This window comes from Crinia signifera, chromosome 1 (assembly GCF_055691185.1).
Source record: "Crinia signifera chromosome 1, ASM5569118v1, whole genome shotgun sequence".
NCBI classification, from domain to species: Eukaryota; Metazoa; Chordata; class Amphibia; order Anura; family Myobatrachidae; genus Crinia; species Crinia signifera.
The window spans coordinates 344,805,122-344,821,180 of NC_139217.1; the positions used below are offsets into that span (position 1 = coordinate 344,805,122).

The 16,059-nt window shown below is 41.2% G+C and overlaps 1 protein-coding gene across 1 annotated transcript in view; it reads left to right on the forward strand.

Moving 5' to 3' along the window:
• The first annotated feature begins 8,327 nt into the window (after positions 1 to 8,327).
• LOC146081103 (olfactory receptor 6B9-like) overlaps positions 8,328 to 16,059 on the forward strand; it is a 30,129-nt gene continuing 22,397 nt past the window's right edge. Inside the window, exon 1 of the mRNA XM_083189071.1 lies at positions 8,328 to 8,595. Within this exon, the coding sequence (XP_083045197.1) occupies positions 8,328 to 8,595 (268 nt within the window). The remainder of the gene's footprint in view (positions 8,596 to 16,059) is intronic.

Consider the following 16,059-nt stretch of genomic DNA (forward strand, 5'->3'; position numbering starts at 1 on the left):
GAACCTGAATATTGCGAAAAATGCCTCTGTTCAAAGAATGGATCCTTTTAAAAGTCAATCGTAACTTTGTTTAGGGAGATCGGAGTTAAATTGACACATTTGTCTTAGTTCCTATGTAAAGACATAAATATTACCCCTTGTAGTCCTCGTCCTGGTGTGATGTAATAGAACTCGTTACAAGAGTCCGCTACCACCGATAGTGCTCTGGTGTTTGATGAGCTGACATCGGGAGCAGACTCAGTAGCCGGGCGTCCGCTCGTCTGCTACAACCAGCGTGGCCCCAAGGTGGAAAAGGGCTGGCGCTGGGAGCTGACAAGCTGCGAAGTGTACCGCTGACAACCAGCGTAGCCCCGGATGGAAGAGGGCTGACGCTGGGAGCTGACAGGTCGCTGATGGTAGATGGTAGCCCGGGCGTCCAGATGGACGGGCGTAACGGAGAAGCACCTGGATCGAGGGTACAAGATGCGGTGAGGTAGTATAGCGGATCCCAAAGTCCAATCTCAAAGGTGTAAGTGGTGTTGGATCAATCAGAGGTATTCAGGACAGTCGGGCAGTAAATCCTTGACGCGTTTCTCCGTCTGAGGGTGCTGACGGTTTCATCAGAAGGTAAATAATTGGTTACCTGCCCAGGTATATAAAGGTTGTTCTGGCCAATCAGCCTTTAGTAGCAATCAAGCCGCAGCTGTAGTTTTAATACGGGTCAGGTATTCAGAGAAATACGTATCTGCAATTTCAGATGTGTGGACTCAAATCTGCTTTTAATAGTAACTCTAAATATTAAATATATTATTAGAAAGCTATATATACAACAATAAAACAATAATTTTTATTATTAAACTCTAAAGGCATCAACGAACGTTTTGAGGAAAATATTTAGACCAGGTATAAGTAGATCTAATTGGCACTTGTTTATCATGTGGAGCTAACGTAGCTCCGTGGTAGAGAATCTGACTGTAGAGGAATATCACAGTAAGAGACCGGTTCGAGTCCCATCCTGTCTCACAAGAATATTTATTTCTTAATTTTCATTATCATTATATACTTTTGTAGGAATCTATCACATTTTGACACAAATTATCAAGAAAAATAATAATAAAAAAATAATAATAAAAAAATAATTATATAAAAAATAATAAAAAAAGGACTCATTAACATTCAGTTAAGAGGGTCTTAATCTATAGATTATGCTAATAGCTGATAATTCATTTTTAAATTGTTTTGTAACGTTTATTTTTTACAACTATAGACCAGTTATTATCAGCATAATGATTTCAGTTACAAAATTTAGAGGGAACAATGTACATTTCTATATTCATAATAATCATAATAAATAAAATAAATTAGATAAAAAAATGAATGAAAAAGGAGGGGAAGGGATCGTAATAAAAAATATTAATAATTATAATAATTATAATAGAGAGGCAAGAATAATAATAGGTATATATAAATATACAGATAAATGAATAAATACCAATATGGTTATAAGACATAACTAGACAGAACCAAAAAATAATTCTAAATAGAAAAGACCAATTTATGGTTATATGTGGGAGATTCATATCAAAGATAAGTTCTAAAACTCGTTCAATTGTTATAGGCATATATTATCATCGTGAGGGATAAAAGATTTATATAAATTTACAATATTTTCTACCGTACTTATAAATAAACATATTTTTTGTCTCAAATTTAGAGACCTAAGAGGGAACATTTGTCAGAGATTATATATATTTTAATCTGAAATATTATTAGGTAATCAGAAGATGTAAAGAAGCAGAGGAGAAAGAGACTTATCAATGAGCCATGATTAAATTTTCAAATATTATTAAGCTCTATATTGTCATTGAGACCTGCCGGAAATAAGGTACCCAATGAGAAAATCCAGTAAGCTTCTCGAGCACATAGTCTTTCATAGCGATCACCTCCTCTTGGGGTCTGTTCTATGTGTTCTATACCTTGTATTTTTAGTACCCGGTGATCTCCATTGTGTTTGTTTTTTACATGCTTAGAAAGTGAATGTTTTAAAAATCCTTTCATCACATTCCTTCTGTGCTCGAGAAATCTGGTGTTGAGTGTCCGTATAGTGCGGCCCACATATTGGGAGCCGCAAATACAGGTAATTAAGTAAATTACATAAGATGTCTGACAGTTAATATGATTTTTAATAGGAAAAGTGGAGCCAGAATGGGTAGATTGGAAAGAAGTGGAGGGATTTATGACATGTTCGCATGTCATGCATTTATTTCTTTTACATCTGAAGAAGCCCTTAATCATCTCTTTGTTTAATGAATCAATGTTTCTGTTTTCTTTAAAGTGGCTAGGTGACAGAATGTCTTTTAGGGTGTTGTTCTTTTTGAAGACTATCTTTGGTTCATCATCTAAGTATGGGGCTAATAAGTTATCACACTTCAGTATCCTGTGATTTTTCTTAATTATTTCTCTCAGCTCTTCTGAGTGTATATTAAACTTGGTTACAAATATAGGTTTGTCTGAAAAAGCAGTTTTAGGAGTTGTTTTAGTTTTTAAGAGGGTGGATCTCTCTATATTCCCAGTTTCTTTTATGGCTTTCTCCAAAAGCCATTCTGGGTAACCTTGTTCAATAAATGTTTCAGTCATTGCTTTCGATTGATTTTCAAATTGAGCTACATCCGAGCAATTTCTCTTTAGTCTACAGTACTGATTTTTGGGGATATTGTGTATCCATGGTTTGTAATGGCAGCTACGGAAATTTAGATAGCCGCCATTATCAACTTCTTTTCTATATGTTGAAGTTTTAATTTTGTTGTTTTCTATGGAGATAGCTATATCCAAGAAGTTTATGTGTAATTTGTCAATAGTGGAAGTGAATTTTAAACCAAAAGTGTTGGTGTTGAGTGAGTTAACAAAGGTTTGTGCTAAAGTGATGTCCCCCTTCCAAATAAAAAATAAATCATCAATATACCTGCCATAGCACACCAGGTTCGCCCTATGTGGACTATGCCACACATGTTGTTCTTCAAATTGACCCATATAAAGATTTGCAAAGCTAGGGGCGAACCTGGTGCCCATGGCAGTCCCAAGTGACTGTAAATAAAAAACACCGTTAAACGTAAAATAATTATGCGTGAGGATGAAGTGAACAGACTGTAAAATGAATGTTTTTCTTTCATCACTAAGACTCCCATCAGTGTCTAAATAGTGCTGTAAGGCCAAAATGCCTTTCTTATGCGGAATATTAGAGTATAATGACTCAACATCGCATGTCATTAGTACATAATCAGGTTGCCAATCAATATCCATAATGAGTTTCAAAAACTGAGTGGTGTCTTTAATATGTGATGGAAGTGCAAAAACTAAATCCTGTAAATGTGAATCAACAAAAGCGGACAAATTAGTCGTGAGGGACCCAACACCGGAAATTATGGGGCGACCAGGAGGTGAAGTAAGTGACTTGTGAATACACAGTTTGACTGTTCTCATAAGCAGAGAACAGAGTACACAGCAGCACTGAGGGAGACAGTCCCAGCAAATAAAATAATTAATTACAGCACAGCAACACACCAGAGGTAGACCGCACAGAGGAGACAGTAGTACTACAAGTACACAATTAGACTACTACACAGCAGCACTGAGAGACAGCACCAGCGATTGCAAAAGCTCAAGGTCAAGCTCAAGTTTAAGCCCCAGCAGCAGCACCAACACACCCTCTCCCAACCCACTACTTGACTGGAGTGAAGATGGCGGGCGCGGCAGCCGCTTATAAAGCCTCGCGAAATCCGACGCCGGGAGATGACGTTCTAATCACGCGGACGGACCGAGTCAGGCGGGAATCTCCGAGCGCTGCTCAGAATCGGGCTCGGAATGATGACGTCCGTGGGGGCTCGGATCTCTGAAATCCGGGCCCGCACATCTCTAATCCCACCTGTACCTTGTTAAAACCCTTGATATATTTGAAAGTTTCTATCATGCCCCCCCCCCTTTCCCTTCTCTGCTCTAAAGTATATATATTAAGATATTTTATTATTTCCTGGTACGTTTTGTGATGTAGGCCATGCACCATTTTAGTTGCCCTTCTTTGTACAGTCTCCAATGTATTTATATCCTTCTGGAGATATGGCCTCCAGAACTGAACACAATACTCTAGGTGAGGTCGTACCAATGACCTATACAGTGGCATTATTACTTCTTTCTTTCTACTGCTGATACCTCTCCCTATGGCACCAGACCTGCTGCGTGGTGAGCGCAGCGAGCCCAAAAGGGGGGGGGGGCGATCCACGGGCACCCTTGTCTGCTTTGCTACCGGCAGGGTACCACCATCTGTATTTCAACCGCCGGGATTCCGACCGCCGGCATATCATATAGGACCCATATAAAGCTATTAACCAAACTACACCAAAATGCATTTTTTTTTGTTTTGTTTAAAAAAACATTCACTATGTTCAAGATGTGCATAGCTCACTCACACTAATTTCTTGTTCTCATTCATGGTTACAGGGGTTCCACTTGTACCCCTTGGAAACTTGTACACTTGTACCCCTGATATAATAGTGGAGATTGCTGTGGATAAATGTCTATATGCAGTACATACTCTTCATATTATTACCATAGGCATGCGCAGCACATTTTATTAGGGGGTGCACCGTCAAAGGGGTGTGCCTAGTGCCACCTATTGGGCATGTCTAACACCGCCCATTGGGTGTGTCTAATACCGACAATCAGCCGTGTCTACCATCATCTACTGGCACTCGCTACAATATAAAACGTCTCTCAACCACACCAAAATCTCCTGATGATTTAATTTTTTATTTTGTAATTACTCTATGTAACAGTACATGCAAATAAAGTAAAAAGCAAATATATGGATGATGCAGGTATGTAATGATATAACAATGGTCTAGTACAATTAACAAGATAAAACGCATATAATTGATTGATGGGCGCTTCTTTTAATGGAATACAGTTTTAAAAAGCGAAAGTCTTTGGTAAAAGGCATTGCTGGTATGGCTAATGGCAGGGAGGTGTTCATAAGGGTGGGGCACAGCATTAGGGTGTGCCTGTGCACCCCTAACACTCAATGTGCGCACACCTATGATTATTACATCTTGTCCATAGTTCTCAACATACAGCACATTATTTAATACATTGAGATGTGCCACTTTAACAGAATGTCCATTTAACATGACAAGGTGAATACATTGAGATGGATTCCTAGATATAACAACTTATATTTAATTCTATAAACTTGGGACTTACAGAACCTCTTATAGAAGACTTATCCACCACAAATTACTAAGATGTGTATTCTACTTCACATGTGACGTTGCTATGGGCAACCAATCAGAATCTACTTCTTATTTATTTAGCACCATCTAGAAGATAGTAGATAGGAACTCATAGCAACTTCACATGTGAAGTGAAATACACATCTTAGTAAATTCCCCCAACATCTTTTATATAAAATGCATTGGTTTGTTTGTCTGTTTAGTTACTGTATGTATGTATTCAGAAACCCTTGCACTGATTGTCATGAAACCAATGCGAGGTGGTCCAGTTGGATCCTGGCTGGGTTTAAGGGAGGTTAGGGTCCAGGTTGGACCTTATGCTGTGCAGAACTTTGATAAAGGGCCTGATTCTGGTTCACTTGCAAGAGCAGATTCTCTCTAAAATGGACAGAACCACTGCAGGTGGGGCAGATGTAACATGTGCAGAGAGAGTTCAATTGTGGGTGTTATTTTGTTTCTGTGCAGAGTAAATACTGTCTGCTTGTTTAATTTTACACTGCAATATAGATACAATTTTAAAGTACAAACCCCACCCAAATCTAACTCTCTCTGCACATGCTATATTTGCCCCACCTGCAGAGTACATGGTTTTGCCCATAAGAGACAGAATTTCCTTTTGCAAGCGAACCAGAATCAGGCCTAAATTGCACCTGTATCTGAATCTTGGATTGCATATTGTACACAATAGACTTTATTCTGGTCCATGCTCTCCCATTGGAATTCGCATGAGAGTGCAATGCATTTCTGCGCATGTGCATGCAGCAATGGTGAACAGACTGTGCGGGGGTGGGGTGGCCGGCTGGGGGATATGCCCATGGGAATGCCCAGCATTTCATGGGAATTCTGTGAAAACACCAGGCATTCTCATGCTAATGCCCCGATGACGTGGGTGATGGGGGCGGCAGCTGCTGACATCACCGGATGTCAGCTGCCCGCCCTGTCCTCGTACAAGGCACACAAACCAACCTAAGACACCTGAGAGTTTCTTAGTTTTAGAAGTGCGCTTCACATCATTCGATGGTCGGCGACCATGGAATGATGTGGTTTTGGCCCCGTAGGCTGCGAATGGATGTTTATGAAAAACATCCATTCACAGCGAAGGGGGGCCAGGGTCATTATGAATGGCTTATAAAGACACGCAGTGCTGTGAACTTCGCAATGCTGCTTTTCAACCAGAATAAGCTCCAATGTGTACACATCACAGCAAACCAATTGCACAAAATGTGCCTACAAATGGGCACAATATAGACTGCATGGTGCAATTGCACCCACATGCTGAAATGTGTACACATGTGCATACGCATCACAGCAAGCTGAGAGTGACTCTACATCTGTATGTTTTATGAATTTGAAATCATGGAGTATGGATCATTGGGTAGACAGAAACTAGATCAACAAGCATTAGGTGGACAACACTAAGTCGACATGACTAAAGGTTGACATGCAGGAAGGTCGACATGACTGAAGGTCGACATGGGTCAGGTCGAAAGGGTCATTCAGTCGACATGCATTAGGTCAACATGGGGAAGGTCGACAGGCAAAAGGTCGACATGGGGTTTTTCACCTTTTTTGTCCCGAATGTCGACACAGTCAACGCTGCGCTTGGCATGCTTCGGGCATGGTGCCTTGCTACGCTCGGCACACTTTTTTATTCTTCCACCAGGCCCTAGTGGATGGTAGGGCATAAAATACCGCCTGTCGGCACATGTCAGCTCAGAAAAAAATGTGAAAACCCCATCTCGTCCTAATGACCCATGTCGACCTAATGCATGTTGACTTAATAACCCTTTCGACCTAACCCATGTCAACCTTCAGTCATGTCAATCTTCCTGCATGTCGACCTTCAGTCATGTAGACCTTCATGCATGCTGACCTAGTGGTGTTGACCTACTGTAATGCTTGTAGACCCAATGCTTGTAGACCTAGTAACCGTGTCCCAATAACCTACCTGCTTGCATGTTTACTTGAGATTCACATTTGATTTTTCCCTTCCATTTCCATTATTTTATTAATTAAATATTAAATTGTTGTTGTGTGAAAATAAGTCCCTAAAGACATATTCCTTAGTTCCCTACACTGTATATTTTTGAATGATTGTTTCCTTTCCATTTTCGACTAATTAAATATTAAATTGTTGTGTGAAAATAAATCCCTAAAGACATATTCCTTTGTTCCCTACACTGTATATTTATACATGAAAATCCTCAATGTTTTTTGCTGTTTGAATTTCATTTTGACTGTTGCAATACCATCAAATCATATATATATACCTGTATATATATATATATATATATATATATATATATATATATATATATATATATATATATATATATATATATATGCATACATATCATTGTGCAACTTAATTACAATTTAAGATTGACAAAGAACAAAGATGAATGCTACATTGGTGTAAGCAGGAGTAGGTTCATTATCCATCAGTGCCTCATATACAGTACTTCCTTTTTTTTTTTTAAATGTTCATCTAAAAAAGTTTTGTTTATGTAAATAACATCACAGTTTTATTATTACTGTAAAGCTTTTAGAATTCAGAGTAATGTATTTTTAGCATTGCTGTGCTGTATGTTTAGATTTTTTTTACGGTTACACAATTCTATGACAATCTGTTTTAGTTCTTTTACCAAATGAATATGCTTTGTTGCTGTTTTTCTTTTTTTTCCCAACAGGTGATTCAATAAACTCCTTTCAATGATGGATAAGAAAAACCAATCTCATCCAGCAGATTTTATTCTTTGTGGACTCTTGTACCACTCAAAATATGACATTCCTCTATTTTCTATATTTACAATTACATACATCATGTCATTGCTTGTGAATCTGACTATAATTGTGGCCATATCATTGAGCTCTAGTCTTCAAACCCCAATGTACTTCTTTCTCTCAAACCTTTCAGTCCTTGATATTTGCTGCATCTCCACTACAGTACCTAAAATGTTATATAACTTCATAACATCGTCTTTTACTATCACATTTTATGGATGCATTATCCAACTCTACCTATTCACTTGGGTTGAGATTACAGAACTTCTGCTTCTCACCTACATGGCATTTGATCGCTACACTGCCATCTGTAGACCTCTACATTATACTCTCATCATAACTCGTAAGGTCTGTTACCAGGTATCCATCACTGTTTGGGTTGTAGGGTCTTTCAGTTCAGCTGTTCACGCATCAGTGACTTTTAGTCTATCATTCTGTCTTCACCAAGAGATTGACCACTTCTTCTGTGAGCTTCCTCCATTACTGAAGCTATCATGCACAGACACTACTGTAAATGAAATATTAACACTTACAACAGATGTCTTTTTAGGTATTGTGTGCTTTGTGTGTATATTTGTGTCATATATATTCATCATTTCTAGCATTTCCCGTATGCACTCAGTGGAAGGGAGAAAGAAAGCCACTTCTACCTGCACATCCCATATAATGGTGGTATTCATTTATTATGGAACATTATTCATCGCTTATATCAAACCACAGTCTGTTTTTTTCCCCAATCAAGATAAAATTCTTTCAGTTATTTATGCTGTATTTATTCCTCTACTTAATCCTCTCATTTACAGTCTAAGGAATAGAGATATGGCAAATGCTGTAACTAAACTAAGAAGGAAAATAATGGTTAGCAAGGGAGCGTTGGGAATCTTGGGTTAGTTTTTAGAAAAGAGTACAATGTATATAAGAAGTATATGTTCAAGAAGTTGAACATTTAGCCTTGCAGCACCACAGTAAACCATATCCGTTCTTAATTGATACCACTAGGTTGATATTGACAAAAGGTCAACATGCACTGAGTGGTGTAGCTAGGTGCCACGGTGCCCAGATCAAGGGCATGTTTTGCACATCCCAGTATATATCCCCGCACGCACATCCCAGGTCACGCACCCCAGTATATACCCCCACACACAGATCCCGGGTCACGCACCCCAGTACATACCCCCGCACACACATCCCTAGTTACCCCAGTATATACCCCTACATGCACATCTCGGGTCACCCCAGTATATACCCCTGCATGCACATCCCGGGTCACCTCAGTATATACCCCCACATGCAAATCCCAGGTCACCCTTGTATATCCTCCTGTACGCACATCCCAGGTCACACACCAGTATAAACCCCCGCACACACATCATAGGTCACGTACCCTAGTATATACTCCTGCACACACATCCTGAGTCACCCCAGTATATACCCATGTGTGCACATCCCGGGTCACCCCAGTAAATCCTCCTGCATGCACACCCTGGGTTGCCACATTACACACCGCAGGGCACTCCAGTACATATCCCCACAAGCATACCCTGCAGCTCAGTACATCCCCTCCAGTACATACCACGGGTGGAGCAGCCAGCGGAGACTCGCACACACACCGCACATGTGCACAGATTGTAGCTGGCCCCAATTCTCCTCCTCCTGCCAGATATATAGTGTCTGCAGTTCCGGAGCTGCCAGAGGTGAAGAATCTAGCAGCGGGGAGCAAGCGGGCAGATGGGGGGCAGGGGAGTCAGCGGCACAGTTTGCGGTGCATGGCTCCGGTGCCCTGTAATCTCTTGGCGCCCGGAGCTTGTGCTCCGCCCTCCCTACACCCCTGCATGTACTAGGTTGACATTGACAGCAGGTCGACAGTGACAAAATGTCAACAGATGCAGAAGGTTGACATGGAAAAGGTCCACCCTCTGTATATGGAATAATTCTGTATCATTTGTATGACATTGTAGCTACTTACTTGAATGTATATGCATTGTAGCCTCCAATACTTGAGTTGACCCCATACTCTCCATAATTTGAGAGTCAATTTAATCTAATTTATAACAAAACTTCAACTCATATCAAATTAATTTCAATTGATTAGAAATTATGCGAACAGTGAGACACAGTAAACAGTTCCTGGATTGGGGAATTGGATAGTCCCCTGGATTTAACCAGCTGCTTGCTATTAAATTAGCACCCATTATTTGCGCCAGATTAGGAGTACCCTTTGTGCTCAGTGAGACACAGTGACACATTTTAAATTTCAATCTGTTTATTTGTATACCATTTGCTAATATTTATACAGGGCCGGCGGAACCCACTCAGAAAGGGATGCAAAGCATGGAGGCGCTCTCCCTGCTCTGCACCCTGCTGGCTGCCTCTGCCTGTCACACTGCATGTCAGACAGCGGCACTGGCAACATGACGCACCTACCTGCGCCACTGATGTCCTGCACGCAGGATAGGGTGAGGGTCGGGGGAGGCAGAGACGTGTGTGATGAGATCTGCAGAGGATGGCTCCGGAGTTTCTGCTGACTGCCCCAGCTGATCCCACTGTGGAGCTCTGCCCTTATCAGTGGAGAGAGACAGACCAGGACCGGGGTGGAGAGAAACTGACTGACATGAGTTTGTTTTTGTGTGTCTGTCTGCTATCTCTCTCTCTCTCTCTGTTTATCTACAGGTATGTCTCTAGCTCTGTCTGTCTATATCTATCTCTGTCTGTCTATATCTGTATCTCTGTCTGTCTATATCTATCTTTGTCTGTCTATATCTATCTACAGCATGTCTATCTATATCTGTATCTCGGTCTGTCTATATCTACCTCTGTCTGACTATATCTATCGCTGTCTGTCTATATCTATCGCTGTCTGTCTATATCTGTATCTCTGTCTGTCTATATCTGTATCTCTGTCTGTCTTTATCTATATCTCACTATTGGGCCCTACACACATTGCAATGTGTGCAGGGCTACCTAGCTATGCTAGGTCGGGCTGTGCTGCGCCGCTATCGCCTAGCACACAGAGCTGACAGCCCACACACAGAGCGAGCACGGGCCTATGGGTGGCACCTACTTGGGGCGGCAAGCAGTGGCGTGATTTTCTTTTGTCACTGAAAAAAAAAAATTCTGCCGTGCGGGAAGTGCCGCCCCCTCCCCAGCTTTGCCTGCAGCGTCTGTTCTGTGAACCGGCGCTGGGGATCAAGTGCCGAGGCAGCCCTGTCATGCCAGTGACATGACAGAAGCATAATGCTTCCGGCGCTGGGGAGTGAGTGCTGCTGCTGAACACCCGGCACTGCGGAGATGCTGCAGATGGGGCTGAACACCCGGGAACTGCAGCCCCGCACTGCTGAAGGTATCTTTCTCTCTCTCTCTTTCTCTTCTCTTTCTGTACTCTCTCTCGTGGGGGGGGGGGGGGGCTAAAAATTTGGTGCCTATGGGCGGTATGGCATGGAAATACGGCCCTGTCTGTCTATATCTATCTCTGTCTGTCTATATCTATCTATGTCTGTCTAAATCTATCTATGTCCGTCTATATCTATCTATCTCTGTCTGTCTATATCTATCTCTGTCTGTCTATATCTATCTATGTCTGTCTATATCTATCTCTGTCTGTCTATATCTGTATCTCTGTCTGTCTATATCTATCTTTGTCTGTCTATATCTATCTATGTCTGTCTATATCTGTCTCTCTGTCTGTCTATATCGATCTCAGTCTGTCTATATCGATCTCAGTCTGTCTATATCTATATCTCTGTCTGTCTATATCTGTATCTCTGTCTTTCTATATCTGTATCTCTGTCTGTCTATATCTGTATCTCTGTCTGTCTATATCTATCGCAAGAAGGAAATGAATAAAAGCCTTTTGTGAACATCTGAATTTTAACGATTTTGGGCTCAAATTAACGTTTGACATAAGTGAAAACACTGTCAATATTCTGGACCTGACAGTTTATATAAGTGAGGGAAAACTTCTCTCGAAAAATTACCAAAAGCCGACACTAATTCTCTAATAAGGACAGACAGTAACCACCATCCAAGGTAGTTGACCAGCTAGTCAATTCCAAAGAATGAAAAGGAATTGTTCCAATGAGGTGGTGTATGAAAATCTGGTTGTACATATGAAAAATAAATTTGTCAATAAGGGCTATAAAGAGGAAAGTTTAAAAAACTGCACAAGAAAAAGTAAACAAAATAAAACGACAAGATCTGTTAAAAGGAAAACAAACAAGTCTTCTCATGTTCATTTATAACAGTGTTTAATGATACACATAAACGTATAGAAAAGATAATAAACCTTCACTGGAAAGTATCAGGGGCAGATTTATTAAGCTTGGAGAAGAGATAAACTGGAGATAAAGCGGAGAAAAGGTAAAAGGAGATAAAGCACCAGCCAATCAACTCCCAACTGTCCTTTTCAAACACATCTGATTGGCTGGTGCTTTATCTCCTTTTACCTTTTCTCCGCTTTATCTCCAGTTTATCTCTTCTCCAAGCTTAATAAATCTGCCTCTTAATGTCAGATCCAGTATTACAAAAAATCATACCAGAGAAACCAGTGATGATAAATAAAAAAAGCTCCAAATCTCAGCAAACATCTGGTTAAAAGTGCAGTAGTGCCAAAAAATGCATGCGCTAACATTAAATCACAAGGTTTTTTCACTGCGGCTTATGTATAGCCTGCAGAAACTCCGCAAACACAGAAGGCAGTAAAATAAAAACTTTTGTATCATGTACAACAAAAAAAAGATTATAAAATTAAAAGTTTTGCCACCTGCAACGGCAAAAATGTGATTTACTTTGATGCAGTGCAGGTGTCAGAAACAATATATTGGTAAAACCAGCCAAGCTCTAAAAACCCGCTTAGGAGAGCACTTCAGAAATATAAGAAATGGGGTAGACAGTCACTGTATGTTGCCCACTTTAAACAATCACATAAATGCTCTATAAATTAATTAATACGTTTTAAAGTCATGGAACAAGTAAAGGGCAATTGGCGCAAAAAGAATATATAAGTGGCTTTAGGGCAGGCTGAGATGTGCTGGATCTATGAACTCAAGACTCTAAGGGGGTTAGTCTACTCGCTACGATGGGACCGTAAACGGGCGGATCTGGGTTTTTTTTCATCTGCGCATGCGTAGCTTTCGCAATGCGCAGGTGCGGCGACTTCACAACGCTCATGGACGGGTCTTTCCGTGCGAAAAAACCTGTCCGCAAGAGTACGGTCATTGTGGGCAGCATAGGGGCGTGTTGAGGGGAGCGGCCGGAATAATGAGGAAAACTGGGCGTAAACTTAGGCGTACACGGGGGTGTGCACCAAAAAATGTACGGTGCTACAACCGCTCGATCGGCGAAAGCACCGTGCATTTCGGCCCTAAAACAGGTGGACACCAAATAAACCTCCAGACCACCCCTAGAGATACCGTATGAGAGCAGACGCCTGGGTCTGCTAATTAACGCTGATTACTACTCAAACTCAGACACCTGAATGTAATAAGCAATGCTGCAGCCTATTAAGTCACAACCATTATTTCACTACCTGCAAGCCACACACAGCCCTCAAACACATTGGAAGCATATCTTTCTACACTTCTCTACATGTAAAGGTTGGTTTCATTTTAGTTAAGATTAATTTTAAGACCTGCTTATATATGCCAAGGTAGTTAGTTTATAACCATTTACACACATTCAGTAAGTGTTTTTATATACTTTAAACAGCAGGACACTCAATTGACAGAAGTCCACATGTGTCAACTTTTTCACTCTAGCACAAACATACCAGGTATTATGGGCATAATTTAGTACATACACACAAACACCAACATAACTTTTTGTAAAAGTAACAGCAATGTGAGGACACATAGATAGTGATTAAAATGCAACATTAGAACATAATAAATATACATGTAAGGAGGGTTAAAATGTATTTTTATTAGGGTGTTCATTAAGGTAGACAATTGAGGTAATAGAAAACAATAATTGAATAACAATTAGAATAATTAATTTAATTGCCTTAATCATAGTTGAAAGGCTAGATTAGCAGGTCCATATATGTGAAGGGTATGCCACCGTGCACGGACGTACGCTCACTCTCACGATCGGTGACATACGCTGAGTTTTCCATTGAAAACAGGCGAGACCCGTCCGTGCACGGTGGCGTACGCTCCGATAGCTGCAAGATGTCGGTGGGAAAACGGACGAGAGACGTCCGTAAACGGTGGCATACGCTTTGTTGTACGCCAGTTATCGGTGTCTAAGAGGAGATCCGTCCGTGTACGGTGGCGTACGCTCAAGTGTACGCCACTCCCCTTTGTCGGTGTTTGTGACCGTCCATATGCGGATGTTTTGTGGGCGGACTTACGCTCACTGTCCGCTTACGGGAAACGTACGGTGAAACTGACCGTACGTACGTTGCACCGACCGAATCAGAATAAGGCTCTAAGTCTCCAAGGACTAAATGGGGACTTCGAGCTAAAGTGGTTCTAGTAGGAAAAATTAGTCTATACATCTAGTGCAGTGTTTTCTCATCATTACAATTGAATTTTTATATTTCTTTAAAAATAAACAAAGTTGTTATATTTTTTTTACATTTTTCCTTAGCCCATGAAAATTATAAATCAGTTTTCTTCTAAGGATGTACATGTAAAAAGAGAGAATACGTCTTATATAAATATAACATAGTTTTTGATCAATCATGATAAACGATTAAAAATTTTGAGACAGCATTAAGAGAACCCTGGAATAGGCATATGAAATAAGTCCCATAAGGAACATGGATGAACGATACCTATGGGTATAAAGGTGACCACGTGACCACCTCCACCCTGAGCCTTGATGAAGATCCCTTAGTGGATTGAAACGCGTTGGTGGCAGGTGGATGTGGTCACCCTTATTCTACAATATTTTATCTTATTTGACTTGATCCAGCTAACCCCAGAGATTTACAAAACAGAAAGGCATCCACAAGGAACTTGCTGCACTGACACCTCAAAGCCAGCATTACATTACAAAAAACTGGAGAGAACCAGCGTCTGCAACAGACATTCCAATCACAGATGGCACGGGGAGGATCAGAAGCTGGCCATACAATAATACCTCCTGCATAGACAGCTCCTGCACGGACTGCCTCACACACATAAATCTACTTGTCTATGCTGCTGGAAGCTGGACCATGGCTGCAGCAGAGGATAACAGAGCTTTCCAATGACCTCTATGTCATTGATTATAAGGAGAGGACGGTGAGGACGGGAGTGGAGGTACGAACTTTCACCTGTTTTTCCCACCCCCTATCATCCCTTGTGGATGGGTATGGGTAAAAACTGTACCAGGACAAGACCCCCGGACCGCCGGACCGGACATCAAAATCTGCAGTCCGGAGCTTGTAGCGTCCGGTCCAGGGGGTGTCCTGTCCGGGGGGCTGCCTGTGACACGTCACCAGGGAGAGGAGGAGGGAGAGAATAAAGCCTCCCTGTATGGTCCTGGCATGTAGCAAAAAACGGATGAGCCAGACCACACAGGGAGGCTGTAATCTCCCCTTCCCCATGTCCCTGATTATAGCTAACACAGGGACACCCCCCCCCCGGTTAAGACACCCCCGGACGGGACACCCCCCAGAACGGACACTACAATCTCCGGACTGCAGATTTTGATGTCCGTTCCGGCGGTCCGGGGTTCAGTCCGGAGGACCGGTTTTTACATAGTCCCCTTGTGGATATTTTTAGCACAGAGTTGCTGGATTATATGTATTTTATGTTTTTTAAAGGAACATTGTCTTTTTATCATTTAACTTGCTTTTTTTAAAACAAAATAAAATCCAAAATATTTTTTTGACATTTACAAAGACCAGTGATTGGTACATCAGATCCAAGTGCCTGTTAGTTAACCCTAAACACCCCATTTTTGCCCTATGATTGTTTATGGATGATTGAACCAGAGGGAGGAAAAGAATAGGCAGCTGGGAAAGTCGCACATGGACTCAGTCACACACCACATAGTATATATCTAGCTATCTGTCTATATCTACAGTATC